The sequence below is a fragment of the Phacochoerus africanus genome, chromosome 7, assembly GCF_016906955.1.
Source record: "Phacochoerus africanus isolate WHEZ1 chromosome 7, ROS_Pafr_v1, whole genome shotgun sequence".
In the NCBI taxonomy this organism is placed as follows: domain Eukaryota; kingdom Metazoa; phylum Chordata; class Mammalia; order Artiodactyla; family Suidae; genus Phacochoerus; species Phacochoerus africanus.
Window position 1 is genome coordinate 30854095 of NC_062550.1, and position 20505 is coordinate 30874599.

Here is a 20505-nt window from a genome sequence, read left to right on the forward strand (position 1 = left end):
GTAGGAAATGGTCATCTTTATTTGCCATACCATAAAAGGAGCTTTGGGAGAAGAAAGGGATTTAGGTAATAACATTAACACTAGTTTTACACTTTTAGTGGTGATTCTGGATGGGTTTCTCAGTTTCTTTTGAAAAACATGATAAAACTCAGATTTTTACATCTTTATTACAAGTCTTAACCTCAAAAGATAATAGGTGGATATAGTACATTTGAAAATGAATACTAAACACATGAGTTTAATGTTCTTTTGGCTTGGAATTTTATGATATTTAAATTCCCTGATTTTGACAAACCTGCCTTATCTTTGTGTAGCCATTCAATGTATATTGATTTTTGTAAATTTAATTATATAAAATTCAGTTTGTGTGTTTTCTAATCTTCTGTTTTTTTGTTGTCACTTTACAACTTCTGAAGAACTGGCTTAGTAGAAGGAGTTAAGATTTGGAATTATAGCATATGAGCATCCAGTTAATTTAGAGTAATGCTTCAGTAATAAGGAGAGTAATGTCATTGTCTTTAATGAGTTTTCTTCTTGAAGAAGAAATTAGAGCCAGTGAATTCAAGGCATGTAATAAAATTCTAGAGAGTTCCTAAATAGTCATTCATAAATGTGGTATGGTTGGTGTATACTATTTTTAATTACTTTTCTGCTCTAGTATATGAATTTTTTTTTTTTTTGTCTTTTTGCCATTTCTTGGGCAGCTCCCACAGCACATGGAGGTTCCCAGGCTAGGAGTCTAATTGGAGCTGTAGCCACCAGCCTGTGCCAGAGCCACAGCAATGCGGGATCAGAGCCCTGTCTGCGACCTACACCACAGCTCATGGCAATGCCGGATCCTTAACCCACTGAGCAAGGCCAGGGATGGAACCCGCAACCTCATGGTTCTTAGATTCGTTAACCACTGCGCCATGATGGGAACTCCATAGTATATGAATTCTTAACTCCTGTCTTCCCTTCTGCACTATTGAAGAAGCAGACTCTTTCTCTGAGGTAGGATAGAACTTCTAAGAAGTTTCCCTTAAAGAGTATAGGAAAAGATGGGGGAGAACCAAAGGACAAAGTGTCAGGAGAAAGGCATGGGAAAACTCTAGTTAAGAAGGTAGTTTAGATACATCATTCATAGTATTTATTCATCTGAAGTATTTTAACTCTTACTGCTTGATTTTTATTTTGGTGTTTATTTTACATTAAGTGACTTGTATTAAGATTGTCACGACTGGTTGTACTTATATTAAAATGTATTCTTATTTATAAATTATATCCAAATTTTATTTTGTATGTGTTCTAAATAAAGCGTTGAAAGACAACAGCTCAGAAGTTGTTCAGCCTTTTCTAATGGGTTGTGGAACCAAGGAACCGAAGATCACTCAGCTATGTTTGGCCGCCATTCAGAGACTCATGTCCCATGAAGTTGTGTCTGAGGTAATGAGAAGATTTTGTCTGAACTTCTGAACTATGCACCTATGAACCAAATCAAGAGTTTTCATAAGGAGAAAATAACACATACCTGATACTTAATGTAAAACAGTGCTTGAGGGACATGGCTTAATTATAAAAGGTTACCAAATTGTCTCATTATTAATACTCTCTGAATAAAGATGAAGTACATTTTGTCCAATCATGTGTAATCTAAGAAGTCATAGTTCAGTAATATAGATAATTTTGGGAACCAAACAATTTTTTTCTATCATTGAAGGAGAATATTAATCATAAATTATTTCCTTAAAAAGTAGGAGAGAAAATCATGACTGTTTCTTAGATTATCTGAAGTGATAATTTGTTCATTAACTTGTGTATTGTTTGTATATAACCTTATGATAGTAAAACAAGTAAAATCATTTCATTAGTATGAATCTGCATCTTGCTTGCAAATGTAGGGGTGTAACCTTAACTTTGTGCTTTATATGGTACTTTAAGTGGTAAATTCCTTTGCCTTTGGTATAGCATTTTAAACAATGTCAGATTTAATCAAGTTTGTAAATATGTTGTTAATTTGAGTTGCATTTTGTTTTTTCTATAACATATTGTCAGTGGACTAGTAGATAAGAAATAGTAGCAGACTCATAGTTATGTATGTCCATATTCATAAATGTCCAAATGAAATATACCCGTATTGTTGTAGAAATGGGCTTTGATTTGGGTTAGTTTGGAATTACACTCTGCTATTTGTATGTGCTCAAATGGTATGTGTTAAAGAATTTTATTTTTGAGAAGAAAATTATTTGGTTGTAATTCTCAAATTAGTTAAAGAGACATGTGTTTGGATCCATAGACCTAGAAACAGGAGGTTTTGTTATTGTGATCAAGAAATTCTCTCCAGGTGAGACAATACTTTTTTTTACTTAGGGACCCAAACACCTATATTTTGTTGACAATAATTAAAATAATTGTTTTACAGACTGCAGCTGGAAATATAATTAACATGCTTTGGCAGCTAATGGAAAATAGTCTTGAAGAACTTAAGCTACTTCAAACCGTTCTTGTTCTCTTAACAACCAATACAGTAGTTCATGATGAGGCACTCTCTAAGGTAGGAAGCCTGTTTATCAAAGTATATAAGTGCTTTGAGATAGTATTTGAATAAGCTGGCTGGAAAAGAAGATCCTGGTGCTGTATGAATCAAAAGCAACTTTGCTGTAGCTATTGTGGTAATGCACATCACAGGTTAAATGCCATCATTGTCCTATTTCCGCAGATTAGAGTTGAAACCAGGGTGATTAAGTAGAGCCCTTTGGATATAGCTGACAGGCTTAGTTATGAATAGGATATGGAAAAAGAAAAGTAGCTGAAGAATAGGAATAGAGAAAGAGGAAAAGAAAAAAATGTTTTGAGGTATCAGTGTTGTCCACAGTTGCTTTGGGTATTTGCTATGACAGCTCTCCTTTTCCTCTTTTAGAAAGTAATTTCATATGTATGTCTTATGTAAGCCAGGCAATTTAAACTGTCCCTTAATTAGCTAGCAAAGTGTCTTTATGGCATTTATACTAGATAAGGCTGCGTGTATGATAGCTATTTTTTATTCCTTTCTCATTCCCACCCTCTTTGAAACATGTAATAGCTGTTCTAAAACTCTTTAAAAAGTTATATTAATTACAAAATATTTCTAAAAAACAAAGTACAGGGAGTAATAAAAAGAAGAGTCTTTAGGAAGTTCCCGTTGTGGCTCAGCAGAAGCGAACTCGACTAGTATCCCTGAGGATATGGGTTCAATCCATGGCCCCGCTCAGTGGGTTAAGGATCTGGTGTTGCCATGAGCTGTGGTGTAGGTCGCAGATATGGCTAGGATCTGGCGTGGCTGTGGCATAGGCTGGCAGCTGCAGTTCTGATTCAGCCCCTAGCCTGGGAACTTGCATATGCTGTACCTGTGACTTTAAAAAAAAAAAAAAAAGAGTCTTTAATTAATGGTTTATTATTTAGGGAAATTTTTGGACTTTTAGTTGTATTATAATTTGTATGCCCTAAGGATGGATGGCTTATAAAGTAGAAAAATATATTGTCATATTAGACTATGTATACTATCTCTAGACTAGAGAGTCTATGTCTGTCCTTTCTAGTTATTTGATGTGCAAGATATAAGGATATTTTACTTAATTTTAATAGCTTATTCTTTTAGGCTTATACCCGCTTTATAAAATATTAAATGTATTTATATATTTTTTTTGTTGTATATAGTTCCTTTTGGTTTCTAGCTGTCCAGTTATTGTTCTGAGTACATTGAAAAAGTTTTAAAAGGTTATCATTTGAACTAACCAAACAGTAAGAACTGACTATAATTTTATAAATAAATATTGGATTTATTTTAATATTTTGGTTAATTTGGAAACCTAATATTTGAGGATGAAAAATGAAGTATAAAAAATAATATAAAATTGGGTAATAAGAAAGTTTTTCCATTACATGTACCTTTCCTTTATGTAGAAATTTTATTTTATTTTTTTGTCTTTTTAGGGGGACACCCACAGCAAATGGAAGTTCCTGGTCTAAGGGTCAAATTGGAGCTGCAGCTGCTAGCCTATGCCACAGCCACACCATGGCAATGCAGGATCCAAGCTGCATCTCTGACTTATGCTGCAGTTTGTGGCAGTGTCGTATCCATAACCCACTGAGTGAAGCCAGGATTGAACCTGTATCCTCATGGACACTAGTAGGTTTCTAAACCCACTGAGCCACAATGGGAACTCCATGGAAATTTTAAAAGTAATAATGGAATCAATGGCTTGTTTTCTTGTAAATGTTTAACATAATAAAGCATAGAGTTTAAAATACCATTGTTATGTTTTTCTCTAAGAAAGGCTTCTTTTAAAACTGTAGAACTTTTAGGAGTTCCCGTCGTGGCGCAGTGGTTAACGAATCCGACTAGGAACCATGAGGTTGCGGGTTCGGTCCCCGCCCTTGCTCAGTGGGTTAACGATCCGGCTGTGGTGTGGGTTGCAGACGCGGCTCGGATCCCGCCTTGCTGTGGCTCTGGCATAGGCTGGTGGCTACAGCTCCGATCGGACCCCTAGCCTGGGAACCTCCATATGCCGCGGGAGCGGCCCAAGAAATAGCAACAACAACAACAATACAAAAGACAAAAAAAAAAAACAAAAACAAAAAACTGTAGAACTTTTAGAAAAACACATAGAAAAATCTTTGTGAATTTAGGGTAGGCAGAGGTTTCTTGGGTAGGGCACAAAATTCCATGAACCATAAAAGAAGCCATAGGATGGGGAGAAATATTCAGAAATACCTGACAAAGGACTTGTATCTAGAATTTATTAAAAACACTCTTAGAACTCATTTGTATAACAACCCAATAAAAAATAGACAAAGGATTTCAACAGATATTTCACAAAGTGAGAAATTCAAATGACTAATGAATACGTGAAAAGTGCCTCAGCATCATTAGTTATCAGGGAAAAGCAAATTAAAACCACAAGGAGGTATTATTACATACCCGTTAGAATAGTTAAAATGAAAAAAGACTGAGCGTATCAAGTATTGTTGATGATATGGAATAATTTTGAACTCACACATACTGTTAGCAGGAATATAAGGTTATAAAGCAACTCTGAAAAACCAGCAGTTTTTTTAAAAGTTGAACTTGTATTTACTGTGTGATCCATCCATTTTACTTCTAGGTGTTTGTTTATCCAAGGTAAATAAAAATACATGTCCTCACAGAGATTTGTATGTGAATGTTCATAGCAGCTTTATGCACAGTACCCCCAAAACGGAAACAAGCCTACTGTCTATCAGGAGGTGAATGGATAGATAAAGTGTGGTATACTCATACTATAAAAAAGTACAAACTGCTGATACAAAGAACAATATGGGTGAATTTCACAAATATTACAAGTGAAAGAAACCAGACAGAAAAGAGTACATATTGAATGATTCTGTTTGTAGAAAATGCCAGCTAATCTATAGTGGAAAAAACAGATGGGTAGTTACCTGGGGCCAGTGGTAGAGGTAAAATATGGACTGCAGAAGAGCACAAGGAAACTTTAGGGTGGTGGAAATGTCTTAAATCTTGATCGTGGTAGTAATATCGTAGGTGAATATAACTGTCCGTGTTCATCAAATTATATATTTTAAAGGGATATAGTTTAGTGTATATAAATTATACATTATTAAAGTTGATTTTTAAAATGAAAGTGGTTTCTTTTAAAAAAACTATTGTTTGTGTGCTTAGCAAGTTTATATAGAATTTCTCCAGGTGATTTAGTGATACAACAAAGTTTGAGTACTTGCTGTTTGCAAAGCCAATCATTATGGGGTAATAAAAACTTAACACATTATTATATAATTGTTTAAAGAACCAAATTGTAGAAGATGTACTTCACATTACCTTAGCTATCCTTGTATCTATATACTAAGAGTTTGAAGTATTTAAAAATCCAAGGCTTTTTGTAGTTCTGTTGTATACAAGTGTAGGTGATTGAAATAGCAAACATAAATTATTTAACCTTGGGTTGCATCAGATGAAATAAAGATAATAACCATGTTCCTCAGTCTTATTTTACACTAAATGAAAATTGGTTTTTTTAAGGCAATTGTGCTTTGTTTTCGACTACACTTCACAAAAGATAATATTACAAATAATACAGCTGCTGCTACAGTACGACAAGTTGTTACTGTTGTCTTTGAGAGGATGGTTGCTGAAGATGAACGACACAGAGGTAAAGTGATAAAAGCTGTTTTCTTTTGACTGAGTAGGGCCTGTGATTTTTTTCTTTTACTGATTTTCAGCCCTTCCCCTATGAACTAAAGGTACCTAAAAATTAGGGTACTTTAAAAAATGTATTTATTTTAACCTCTTTGTTACTGATGATGACATTTCAAAAAATAGATCCCTCATAATTTTGTCACCCTAAGACATGGACTCTGTTTTCTTTTTTCCTTTTTTTTGTCTTTTTAGGGCCGTACTCACCGCATAGGAAGTTCCCAGGCTAGGGGTGGAATCGGAGCTACAGCCGCCAGCCTATGCCACAGCCACAGCAACAGCAACATCAGATCTGAGCCACACCTGCAACCTATACCAAAGCTCATGACAACACTGGATCCTTAACCCATTGAGCAAGGCCAGGGATCGAACCTGCAACCTTATGGTTCCTAGTTGGATTTGTTTCCACTGTGCCACAGTGGGAACTCCTGGACTCTGTTTTCTATGTTTGTTTCTAGTATATGAATAATTTCCTGTTAAAGATGACAATTTCACATTTTATTCTAAGTATTGCATTATAAGTATTTTTAGCAAAACATTACATTATATGAATTTTTCATGTTGTTTTTGTCATTTAAATTTTAATGGTGCATAACATTTTGTGACTCTTCTATTTAATGAGCTACTTATGTTTGATATTTTAGTATTTTTTTGAGTGTCTTCCTACATATATATTTCCATTTGAATTATATCTTTTTTTTTTTTTTTGTCTTTTTGCTATTTCTTGGGCCGCTTCTGCAGCATATGGAGGTTCCCAGGCTAGGGGTTGAATCGGAGCCGTAGCCACCGGCCTATGCCAGAGCCACAGCAACAAGGGATCCGAGCCACGTCTGCAACCTACACCACAGCTCACGGCAACGCCGGATCGTTAACCCACTGAGCAAGGCCAGGGATCGAACCCGCAACCTTATGGTTCCTAGTCGGATTCGTTAACCACTGCGCCACGACGGGAACTCCTGAATTATATCTTTATGGTAAATTCCCAAGAGTGATCTTCTGTGAATCTTTGTCTCAGCCTATTAACATGTATTAATCAAGAATACTTATATAATGTAAATTTTAATCTTTTCATTTCTTATAAAATACTTTCATTAAAGTTTTTCTTTATGATTTAAAACATTCCTAAGAACTTAGAAACATATCCTCTCACAGAGCTGACAGATACTATTTCTGTTACAATTTTTACAATTTGATAACTTTTAACTTTATTTGTTATCTTTATTGGATGAAAAGTAAATTTTTTCCTATGATAAGTTGAAAAGATCATAAAAGGTTATCATCAAGAGCAACCTCCCCGCTCTATGGAGTCAAGAAACAAAAGATTAAACTTTTTTCCTCTTTGCATAGTCTACCCCCCCCAAACTGTTGATATTATACAATCTTTCATGTCATTTTATGTACTTTTGATAATACTGGTAAAAAAATAGCAATACTGGTAAGTAATTATAGTGCTGCCTATTCTAATAATTGTCACATTTTCTGTGATTAATCATTGGTCAGATTTCACATTCTGTTTTAGGCTTTTTTTTTTTTTTTTTTTGCTTTTTAGGGCTGCACCCGTGGCATATGGAGGTTCCCAGGCTAGGGACTGTATTACACCACAGATCACAGCATCACTGGATCCTTAACCCACTGAGCAAGGCCAGGGATAAAACCCACAACCTCATGGTTCCTAGTCAGATTCGTTAACCACTGTGCCATGACAGGAACTCCTGTCTTTTCTTTCTTTTTTTTTTTTTTTCAGTCTTTCTGTCTTTTTTAGGGCCGTACTTGCGGCATATGGAGGTTACCAGGCTAGGGGTTGAATCACAGCTGTAGCTGCTGGCCTAAACCACAGCCACAGCAACACTGGATCTGAGCTGCATCTGTGAACTGCACCACAGCTCATGGCAATGCTGGATCCTTCACCCGCTGAGCGAGGCCAGGGATCAAACCCAGGTCCTCATGGATGCTAGTCGGGTTTGCTAACTGCTGAGCCACGACAGGAACTCTGAACCTCTGTCTTTTCAGGTAGTAAATATTTATTCAAAACAGGCTGTCCTAATTTATAGAGAATGATATTTTATTAGTATTCAAAGAAATTGTGAAGCTCCATTCTAGTTGAGTCTTACTAGTCAATACCTATAACTGACATAGTAATTGTGGCAGATCAAGAAGTTAATTCTCTTGAAGATGGTGAGATGATAGGAGGAATTAACCATGTGGTAAGGTTTTATATGTTTGGTGTGTAAAGACACATTCAAAAATCATGTGAATTTCAAATCTATGGGGCTAGAGAAAAAGGTACTCGGAAAATCAAATGTATGGATAAAGATATTAAGCTTATTAAAATGAATGTAAGATAGTGATGAGTGATTTTTATGGCATTTTGTATAAAAATGGGATTCCCATTTTTTCTTTTTCATTTTGGAGGCATGGTTCTAAACTTATAAAGTGTATAATTCTATAAATATTTATTTTATACATCTTTTAAATGGTATGTGTAATTTATTAAAAGTCATTATGAACTCCTAAAATCCTTCGTATTTTGATTGCAGATATTATAGAACAACCAGTACTAGTCCAAGGAAATAGTAACAGAAGATCTGTCAGCACCCTCAAACCTTGTGCCAAAGATGCATATATGCTTTTCCAGGTATTTCAATTGATAAAAACAGTTTTATTTTAGAATATAGTTTTGTGTGAAATTTTTTAAACCAGAGTCCATTGAGCCATTTTATTTGCATGTATGTATTACATCCCTAGAAAAAGAATCCAAGGGTTTTTTCCTCCTGTGTCTTTTTGCCTTGCTTGTTCATGGTCCGTGATGCCAGCTGAGGTTGTCAGTACAATGAAACCAAACTGATGGGACAGGAGCAGGTTATTCTGCCATTTTTCCAGATCTTTGAGTTGTACATCAAACCTGGAGCTGATAACTCCACACTTATTTGGCCTGCCTGTGAGGTTCACAATTTTCCCAGCTCTGTGATCATTGATGATTTCAAATTCACCAGTGTAACTGTGCTTTGTCATCACAGTTAGAAAGCTGACGATGACTTCAGCACAGCCAAATAAGAACCTGGCATTTGCCTCTCTTTTTGGCATTGTTGATGCTCTTGAGGCATTAGCCAGGACATTTCAGGTGCACAGTTATGGCACTATGGAAAGATGGCGGAAAGAACAGTTTTGTGTGAATGTTTGGTTTTGGAATTTTGTACCTGATTTAATTTTTGTGTGTCATTTTTTTAAATTGTCAAATTTTAAAATGTTGAAAGTAGTACAGTGGTTTCCCCCACTATCTGAAAGTAGAGCAATTCTGTGGAAAAAAAAAAGGCCTAATGTAAAGAAACAGTTACTTTAGGACACAGTTACCTAACAAATGCACACAGTAAATTGAGATAAATCACAGATGCTCACAGATATCAAAGCTATGGCAGTCGATGCTGGGATGCTGAGTGTAGTTCCCTTGGAAAGTAGTTGACAGTACCACTCTTGCTGCCTTTATAATGGGCTTGCTGCAGAACAAACGCTGCATGCTATTTTCACTTTAGCCTTTTTTTTTTTCCCCGTAAAAGTGAAAATCCTCTTCAGATTTCTTGTGGTCAGAGTAAGTGCTAATGTAGATCTTTTGTAAAAAGCTAAATGGTAAAGTGAACTTTCAGCAAATGCATGATACCTGTATTTAAAAAAACTGTAAAACATTACAGAGCATCTGTAGCTGAATAACATGATAAAACGTTGCTTTACCAAAATGAATTAAACCCTGAAGTATTTATTTTAGAGATGACTAGTCATATAAAATAATTCCTTTATTAGGAAAATTAAAGTACTAAATTTCTGTTTCTACCTAATATATTTGATATACAAGTACCTGATTTTTATATTACTTCTCATGTAAGTAAAATAAGATTCACCTACAGCCAAAATTTTATTAATTTTGATTAAAGAATTTTTTTAAATTAAAAGTGTTAGATTAACAATTTACCTGTGCACTCTATATATAAAGTTTACTTGTGTAATCAACTGTACAATTAGTCAAAATTTGAATTACCAGCACTTGGTTTCTAAGGAGTAAAATCTTCTATTTAAGAAGAGATCCTTTAAAAAAAAATTATGAACTATGAATGTTGAAAAGCATGTGGAATGTTTTATTCATTTCTTACTTATTGTTTGACTTATTTTCCCAGGACCTCTGTCAGCTGGTTAATGCTGATGCCCCTTACTGGCTAGTAGGCATGACAGAAATGACCCGAACATTTGGCCTAGAATTACTTGAGTCAGTCCTGAATGATTTTCCACAAGTCTTTTTACAAGTAAGCCATTTGGAGTATTTTGCAACAAAACTAATCTTTAGTTTTTTTAGATATTTTTCAAGAGAGCGGTATGTATTTTTTCCCCACATTAAGAAAGGCAAAAAATTATAGCCTCACAGTTTAGATGTATAATAACTTGGTGTTATCTCACATTCTTGTTGTGCCCAATAGTTTTTTAGTGGAGATAGGGTGGCTGGTGGTGGTTGTGGAGGAAACCCATTCATAGTTTTGAGTAGTGAGGGGGAAAAATGAACAGATAAATCTTTTGAGTTGTCTGTAATATTCATGAATTAGCAAGTACCTAAGATTACTGAAGAAAGTATGAAAATGGACTTAACTTTGCTTTTCATTTTGACAGTCAGTGAAACTGCTGTGGGTATGGGAGCAGAATTTCAAAGTAATTATAACTAAGATTCCATTTTTTGGAGAGAAGAATTAAAAGTACATTAAAATAGATATAAAAGGCTAGAAAGATATATATTTTAAGTCAGCAGTGACTCACTAACTTATCTCCAGGAGGTGAGATTAGGCAAGGGTTTTTTGTTTTGTTTTGTGTTTTGCTTTTTGGGGCCTCACCTGCAGCATATGAAAGTTCCTAGGCTAGGGGTTGAATCCGAGCTGCAGCTGCTGGTTTATGCCACAGCCACAGCAGTGGGGAATCTGAGCAGAATATCTACTACCTATGCCACAGCTCATGGCAACATTGTTTCTTTAAGCCACTGAGCAGAGGCCAGGGACTGAGCCACATCCTCCTGAATACTAGTTTGTTTGTAACCTGCTGAGCCCCAATGTGGAACTTCCAGGCAAGGTTTTTATTTATTTATTTATTTTTGTCTTTTGCCTTTTCTAGGGCCGCTCCTGCGGCATATGGAGGTTCCCAGGCTAGGGGTCCAATTGGAGCTGCAGCCACTGGCCTATGCCAGAGCCACAGCAACAAGGGATCCGAGCCACGTCTGCGACCTACACCACAGCTCACGGCAACGCCGGATCCTTAACCCACTGAGCAAGGCCAGGGATTGAACCCGCAACCTCATGGCTCCTAGTCAGATTCTCTAACCACTGAGCCACAACAGGAAATCCATGGTTTTTTGTTTTTATTTTTTTACTCATCTGTGTTTTCATTTTTCTCTTTTCTCCAGTGAAACTGATTTTTTTTTAAAGATACATTTTATAAATTTTGTAATTCTGAACCAATAAATTGCTTTGTGCTTTTTTTCTTTTCTGTAAGATTAAAGGATTAGATTGGCTGACTTTTATGATTGTTTTTTGTTCTTAACCTCAATGAAATTGTGATGATTAAAACAACAGAATGTTTGAAGTTAAGACATAAAATGTAGACTGGACCTTATGTTGTCAGTAAAATGGGACTACTTTTAGCTGATATAGGCAGAGAACAAAATAGGTTTTCTGCATCGTATGCTGTGACTATGAGTGAAATTTAAGAATTCTTTGCAAGATTCCTAGACTTTAAAATAATTATGCTTGTTTGTCATGGTGCTTTTATCAGGTCATTGTGTTCTGTTGAAGAAGTCTAAATAGAACAGAAAATTAAATTAATCTTTGCATCAATAGAATTATCTTTGTGAAATAAAATCATGAATTATATAATATTAATACTATATTAATCAGCTTTTCTCTCAGCTGCCTATTTAACTGCTTTACATGTTTGCGTGTGTGTAATCTATTTTCTTTCTTCTGTTCTTTATATTTTTAATTGCCAGTATCCTACTAAAATTAAAATTGCTAGTAATAAACATTATTTTAATTCCAAAATCATCAAATGCTCCTTTTTAAATTTAGATTCTTTTTAAAACTTATTAAAATATCATTTGATCTTATATTCTCAAAGAGAAATACTAATTTCAAAATTGTATATTAACTGTAAAATAATAAACTATAAACTTAAAGCAAAATTATTCATTCTGAGACTATTTTACAAGAATTAAGTATAAACTAAGTTAATTCTCTTTTCTTTTTTTCTTTTTAATCTTTGCAAATAGCATCAAGAATTTAGTTTCCTCCTCAAAGAAAGGGTATGTCCTCTTGTGATAAAGCTCTTTTCTCCAAATATAAAGTTCAGACAAGGTTCCAGCACTTCATCTTCTCCAGCACCAGTTGAAAAACCCTATTTTCCTATATGCATGCGTTTGCTGAGGGTCGTATCTGTTCTGATTAAGCAATTTTACAGTCTTTTGGTAAGTACTAATTTTTATGTGTTTGTGTATGTAAGTGCATGAAGTATCTTAGAAAATGATACACTATAGTATATTTAGCTTTTTCAGTTCAGTTTAGTAGACTTTTCTTTTTTTTGGAGTAACCTGTAGGTGGTCTCCTAGGTACCCTAAAGGTTCATTCTTTCCTTTCTTGAATCTTTTATGTTTATATAGTATTTTTATTCTTATTTAAACAATTTTTTTAAAGTATAGTTGATTTACAATGCTGTGTCAATTTCTGCTGTACAGCAAAGTGACCCAGTCATACACACACACACACACATATATATTCTTTTTCTCATATTATCTTCCATCATGTTCTATCACAAGAGTTTGGTTGTAATTCCCTGTTCTATATGGTGAGACCTCATTTCTTATTCATTCTAAATGTTATAGTTGTCATCTACTATATATAGTACTTTTTAATGTATATCTAGGTGAGTTCTGGACTCTAGGATTTGACGAATTCTTGGATTAGAGATCAATTTTTAGGAGTTCCCGTCCTGGCACAGCGGAAATGAATCCAACTAGGCACCATGAGGTTTCGGGTTCGATCCCTGGCCTCACTCAGTGGATTAAGGATCTTGCGTTGCCATGGGCTGTGGTGTAGGTTGCCGAGGCGGCTTGGATCCTGTGTTGCTGTGGTGTAGGCCGGCAGCTATAGCTCCTATTGGACGCCTAGCCTGCGAACCTCCATATGCCATGGGTGCGGCCCTAAAAAGACAAAAGACCAAAAAAAAAAAAAAATCAATTTTTACATTCAGTCCAATATCCTACCTATTTTGAATCAATTTATAGATGCAGGATATGTTGTAATATTCCTGATCATATTTCTGTAACTGTAATGGTTTACTTTTAAACATTCAAATAATATTTATCAGAGAAAAGGGTGTATTTCTTTTTAACTTTATACAAATTCAGCATTGTATAATTGTTTAACATATGTCTTAGTTTTAATTAATAAAAGGAATAGGTTTCTGATCGTCTGTGAAAAGTTAGTATGCTAAATGTTAGTGATAACCAACAACATTATAATATTAGAGATAACCAACATTACAAACTATTGGATAGTTTAGGTAGTTTATACTAAATCCTGTGCAGACCTTTTCAAAATAAAGCTTTTTACTATATTTATGATAACACCTGTCATAGATTTTCTTTTCATATTCCAAATACATTTATGCAAAATGTGTTCAGAAATAATTTTTATAAGCATTGTAGTTATAATTATTTTTGTCCATACAACATGTATCTATAATACACATTGATGTATTTATACATTGTTTAGAAATACCTGTAGGAAAGTATGTCATTTCAGAATGTGCTGCTATTTAGGGAATTGTAAGCCATTAGGGTTTGGTGTCAGTGGTTTAAGAGTCTTTGGTATACTCATAATTGTTAGCTTCTTTTGTTGTTCTAACTTTTTAAAAATTATAGTGTTCCCTACAATATGTGTGATATTTAATATAACTTCCAATAATTATGTTTAATTGAAGAGCCAAGAATTTGTTGTCTAGTTATATACATTTACAGTGGAGGGAAATTCTGAGAGTTTTTTTTTTTATTTTGAGGCCAAAAATGGATTTATTTGGGGTTTGTTAGGAGTGTAGGCGAGATCCAAGAAATTTTGAATTGTGTTCCCTCTGTGAATCTTTGCATTGATTAACTTTTGGGAATTCTGAAATATCAGTTGGCCTTTGCTGAAAATAAATGAAAATAGGTTTATTTATCCAGTGATGTAAAGTTTTACCTGTCAGCTCTTATATTTTTTTGTATTATGTTTATTTATAGTCTGTTTCGGTCCACATAGAAACTTTAAAAAATGTAAACCAGAGTAGCAAGGTGATGGAATAGGAAGCCCCAGGCACTCTGTCCTCCATGGAGATAGCAACATAACAACAATATACAGACCAGATTGTCTTTCTGAGAACTTTAGAAACCAGATAAGAAATTACAGCACCCAAAGCAAGTGCAAAGCCAAGAAAAGATTCATTAGAGTGGGTAGGAAGGCTAATTGCATTTACCTGCCATACCTCATCCTACTTCTGGCACAGCACTGCATAGTATGAAAAAGAGAAAATTCCCAACTTATGGTTTCTCCCAACTTCTGGTGGTGAAAAAGGGTGAAATATGCAACCTACATTCTGACTTTTGGGGTTGCTCCCCCAGGGACTGATTTTTGTCTTATCTGACTCCTGGACATTGAAAGAAAAGGCAGCAACACATTCGGTTGCTTGGGGCCTGCTGAGAACAAAGGTAATCCTTGTGGCTTACTACAGCACTAGAGAGATTATAGTATCAGAGACACCAGGGAAAGCACCATTGCCTTGGTGTGATACAGCGCCACAGTTGCAGGACTATAGACAGACACCAGGGAAATCACCATTGCCTTGGTGTGGTACAGCGCCACAGTTGCAGGACTGTAGACAGAGACCAGGAAGAGCATCTGAGTAAAAACAGGCAAACCTCTTTTGCTGTGAAATTGCACACAGAAGCCCAGAGAAGACACATCGACAGAAAAGGTTTGAGGAGACCCCACAATCTCTAGTTGGGCCGATTGATGAAGATCTTTCTCTGTACAAAGCCAATCCATAACAGCTAAAAGAGTTGGCTGTTTTGTCAAGTGTCCAAATTTCAACAGAAAATAACGAGATATGCAAATAAACAAGAAAACAATGCCCAAAGAAAGGAAATCTCCAAAAACTGTCCCTAAAGAAAAAGAGATCACTGAGTTACCACAGAGAACCACTGAGGATATGTGAACAAAATGAGGACATCAACAAAGAGAAACTATATTGAAAAAAAAGCATTCTAAAGCTGAAGAATATAACTGAATTTAAAAAATTCACTAGAGGGCATCAGCAGATGGGATCAAGCACAGAAAGAATCAGCAAACTTAAAGACATGTTATTTGAAATTATCAAATCAGAGGAGCAAAAAGGAAAAAAAAATGAATAGACCATCAAGCAGACCATTATACACATTTCTGAGAAAAATGTGCTGTGTTTTACTTTCACATTCACAATACTTCTATAAACACGTGTGGGTATTTTTCCTACATGTTACCAGGTGGCCTACATTTTAATTCAGTTCTGACACCAACCAGAGTTAGCACTGGCCTCACAGGTTAAGGTCTCAGACCTACAAGACTGCCTCCTATTTTAGATGCCAACTTCAAGTAGTGAATACCCAGGTTACCCACAGCTTCTATCTTGGCTCCAAACTAGATGGTCCCATGATCTGCTCTTGGGGTTCAATAACTTGATCAAGTGGCTCACAGAACCTAGAAAAACATTTTATTTACTATTGCCAGTTTATTACTAAGGGTATTTTATTTTATTTTTACTTTTTTTTTTGTCTTTTTGTCTTTTTTAGAAGTGCACCCACAGCATATGGAGGTTCCCAGCCTAAGGGTCTAATTGGAGCTATAGCCGCCGGCCTACGCCACAGCCACAGCAGTGCCAGATCTGAGCTGCGTCTGCAACCTATACCACAGCTCATGGCAATGCTGGATCCTCAACCCACTGAGTGAGGCCAGGAATCAAACCTGCAACCTCATGGTTCCTGGTCAGATTCATTTCCACTGCACCACAACAGGAACTCAAGCTAAGGGAATTTTAAAGGATACCAATAAATAGGCAGATGAAGAGATACATAGGGTGAAATCTGGAAAGGTTCTTAGAGCAGGTGCTTCTGCCCCTGTGAAGTTAGGGTATGCCACTCTCCCAGCATGTAGATGTGTTCACTAACCTGGAAGCTCCCCAAAGTCCATATTTTGGGGATTTTTATGGACATTTCGTCATGTAGGCATGATTGGTTATTAACTCAATTTCCACCCTTCTCCCCATTCTAGGGAATGGAGGGTGGGGCTGAAAGTACCAAGCTTCTAATCATGGCTTTTTCTTTCTGGTAACAAGCCCCCTTTCTGTAGTCCACCGAGTGTTGTCTCATTAGAACAAAAGATGCTTCTATTACCCAGGAAATTCCAAGGACTTAGATCTGTGTCAGATTTTTTTAAATCATTCAGGAAATGACTAGGATTTTAGAAGATCTGTGTCAGGAACTGGGGCAAAAGACCAAATATTAGAAAAAAAAAACAAAACAAACACTCCTAGCCATCCCTATTTCCAAGGGACTTAGGAGCTCTTCTAAAATTGGGGGCAGAAACCAACATATATATTTCTTATTATTTTAAATGCATTATAGGAATCTCAAATGAGAGAAAGGGATAGAGAGCCTATTTAAAGAAGTAATGGCTGAAAACTCCCCAAATTTGAAGAAAGAAATGGGCATACAAAGTCATGAAGCTCAAAGAATTCCAACTGGAATTAATTCAGGAGACTTAGACCAAGAGAAACATCAAGCTGTCAAAAGTCACAGACAAAGAAAGGATCTCTAAAGCAGCAAAAGAATAGTGACTCTTCATGTGCAAGGGAGCTTTCATAAAAGATTGTCAGCAGAAACCTTTCCAGCCAGAAGGGAATGGGGTGATTGAAGGTATTGAAAGTTTTGCAAGAAAGAACTGTCAACCACGAATACTATATCCAGCAAAACTCTCCTTCAAAATAGAGAAATTAAGACTTTCCCAGATGAACAAAAACTGAGTGTATTACCTAGACCAAATATATATCACTTCACTACTTATCCCCTAATTGTTATCAGAGTTGTCTTGGGAGGGCTTCTCTCTCTAAAATACTGGTTTAATTAAATTAAGGCTATGGGAAGAGAAGACATTTCTCCTTTTCTTTTATTTCTACTAGTCAGTAGTGGAAAGCCAGCTTTCTCTTCTCCACAGTAATGCAGCATGATTACATCTTTACCACAACAAATGCGGAATTCACATTCTGTTTCTGTTCCCAAATCAAGAATTAACTTAATTATCTTTTATTTATTTATTTATTTATTTATTTGTAAAACTTGGTACTGAATTTTGTTCCCTCAAAATTTATATGTTGAAGCCCTAACCCCCACTGTGGTGGTATTTGGAGATGGGATCTTTGGGAGATAATTAGGTTTAGATGAGGTCCTGGAGGTATGGCCCCCATGGTAGAATTAGTGACCATATACAAAGAAACACTAGAGAGTGTCCTTGCTCCTCTGTCTGTCTCTCTCTTTCTCTGCAGTGTGAAGTCATAGTGGTAAGGCAGCCCTCTGTAAACCAGGAAGAGAGCTCTCATTAGAACCCAATCATGCTGGTACCCTGATCTTAGACTTTCAGTCTCCAGAACTGTGAGAAATAAATTTCTGTTACCTAAGCCACCCAGTCTATGATACTTTGTTATGGCAGCCCAAGCAGACTAGGACACTTGGTTTCTGTCCACTAATTCTGTTATCTAGCAGCTCATCTAATTAACTTTTTTTTCAGAGATACAGATACCCTATTCCTTAATAATTTCAATTTTAGATGAAATGCTAAGTGCTTTACATTTATTAATTCATTTAGATTTTACTATAACCCTATAAAGCTGGCATTTTTATTTCTGTTTACAGCTGAAGAAATGAGGCTCAGGATGTTTATGTGATTTGCTTGAGATCAAAAGTTCATAATCTGCAAAGCTTAGATGTTTATTTTAGACCTTTAAGTCCACACTCCTGACCCCACTGGGTCTTATATGTCACAGTTTTCTTAGTTTTCTTATTCCTTCCAAGCCTGCCAGTGCCAAGTTTCTTGTACTGCTGCTAAATCAATTTTCATATTTTGATTTTAGGCTCCTCAATTTGGGGGGCAAAATGGAAAGAGATAACAGCACAATCAACTACATAAAAGATTGAATGTTACTTCCTGAAGGAAGACAAAGTCCTACTTCTGTCCTTCACTCATCAATTCAAAGTGATGACCGACTGGTAAAACGTCCCTTCACAGCAACACAGCTCTAGGACTGTGTTACAAAGATGAATTCTTCAGATGTGTACAAGATATATACAAGATATTAATTCCTCAGTGTTATAATTTGTTACACTGAGACTTTAGTATGGAGCAGGTCAGACATTCAAGTTTCTTCAAGGGCACAAGTTAAAAGTAGCGTTATGGGGTGCAATACATGATTGACGTTGAATGCTTCCCTCTTATTTAAACTTGAAAATGATACATCCCCTAAAGGATATACTAGAGTAGTAATTCTTAGACTTTTTAGTTGTAGGACCCTTTTATATTCTTTAAAATATTGAGGCACTTTCATTTGCATGGATTATTTCTATCATTATTTACCATATTAAAAATCAAGTCTGGAGCTCCCATTGTGGCTTAGGCAGATTACGAGCCCAACTAGTACCCATGAGGATCCAGCTAGTATCCATGAGGCTGCAGGTTCGATCGCTGGCCCCACTCAGTGGGTTAAGGGTCCGGCATTGCCATGAGCTTTGGTGTACATTGCAGACATGGCTCGGATCTAGCATTGCTGTGGCCAGGACATAGGCTAGCACCTGCAGCTCCGATTCAGCCCCTAGCTTGGGAACTTCCATATGCTTCAGGTTCAGCCCTAAAAAAAAAAAAAGTCAGATGATACTAAAACCCATTACATGTTAACATAAAAATTTTGTGAAAAATGACCTATATTTTCCAAAGATCAAGAACTGCATTTGTATTTTTTTGCAGCTCTCTTTAATGTGTGGCTTAATAGAAGATAGATGAATTCTTACACCTTCTATTTTCATTATTTTGTGATTTGTTGTTTTGGTCAAAGTGTATAAAGAAAATCTGTTCTCACAATGACATGTAGTTTAAAAAGGCAGAATTATTTTAATGGCCCTTTTAGGTAACTATATATTCTTCACTGTTAAACCAAACTGAACCAGTGATACTTTCTTAAAGGTGTAGGATATGAAGCTATATTAATAACATTTTTACGCTATTAAAATTCATCGATTCATCTTGCACTTCAGTTGTCTCTTTTATTCATACATGATTTTGTAGCATCATTTATTTTAATTGTGCACATGTTCCAAATATTAATATTTTGTGCAGTACCAAAACCCACACATGTTAGTATCAGTGACCATTATCAGAAAAGTCTTCTGTTACTAAGAAGCTGTCAAAGTCATGGCAGCAGAAACAAGTTTTCCAAAATTCTAATTTTTGTTTGAAAGATTGAACATTATCATTGGCAATAAATACTGTCATTTGTTTCCCCAAAACTGAGAGGGTTACTTTGTTATTGAGAAAAATTTTGCAATATATACAAGTCTAAATAGTCATATTTTGGAGTTCCCATCGTGGTTCAGCAGTAACTGAGCTGTGGTGTAGGTTGCAGATGCAGCTTGGATCTGTCATTGCTATAGCTATGGTGTAGGCCAACTGCTATAGCTCTGATTTGACTGTTAGCCTGGGAACTTCCATATGCTGTGCATGTGGCCCTAAAAAGACCAAAAAAAAAAAAAAAGTCATAGTTTGCCATTTATTCTTTAAGTTGAAATGGTTTCCCTAGGAGAAAAAAGTGACTAAGTCAGTTCTCAGCTGTGCTTTTGCTTCAGACAACCGGGCAACCATTGTACTTTGAGACACAGCAAGACTATTTCATGTCTAGCTCCCATTTTGTCACAGAGAAATTTACAAAGACATGTAGGTATGGATCAGATAAAATCAATAGTTGTATTTTATTGTTTTATTTTTGTTCATTGTGATTGTGGACCTTTAGTGAAACAGAAAGAACCTCCACCCCTTTTTACAAATTGTGTGTGATGGTGAAGAATACAATGATTCTAATACATTTTGGTGCTACTGCCTTGAGTCTTGCTAAAGCAAAAGCTCTTTTACCCATTATTTTGAATCACCAGTAAAAATGTCAATGCATTA

At 35.7% G+C, this 20505-nt stretch overlaps 1 protein-coding gene across 4 annotated transcripts in view; it reads left to right on the plus strand.

Annotated features, from left to right (window-relative positions):
* The window catches only part of MON2 (MON2 homolog, regulator of endosome-to-Golgi trafficking), a 114988-nt gene that overhangs the window by 23175 nt on the left and 71308 nt on the right, over positions 1 to 20505 (plus strand). For all 4 annotated transcript variants that reach the window (XM_047787105.1, XM_047787106.1, XM_047787107.1 and 1 more), the window contains 6 exons: positions 1298 to 1425; positions 2402 to 2533; positions 6035 to 6164; positions 8746 to 8843; positions 10375 to 10500; positions 12501 to 12695. In XM_047787105.1, coding sequence (XP_047643061.1) covers positions 1298 to 1425; positions 2402 to 2533; positions 6035 to 6164; positions 8746 to 8843; positions 10375 to 10500; positions 12501 to 12695 — 809 coding nt within the window. The remainder of the gene's footprint in view (positions 1 to 1297; positions 1426 to 2401; positions 2534 to 6034; positions 6165 to 8745; positions 8844 to 10374; positions 10501 to 12500; positions 12696 to 20505) is intronic.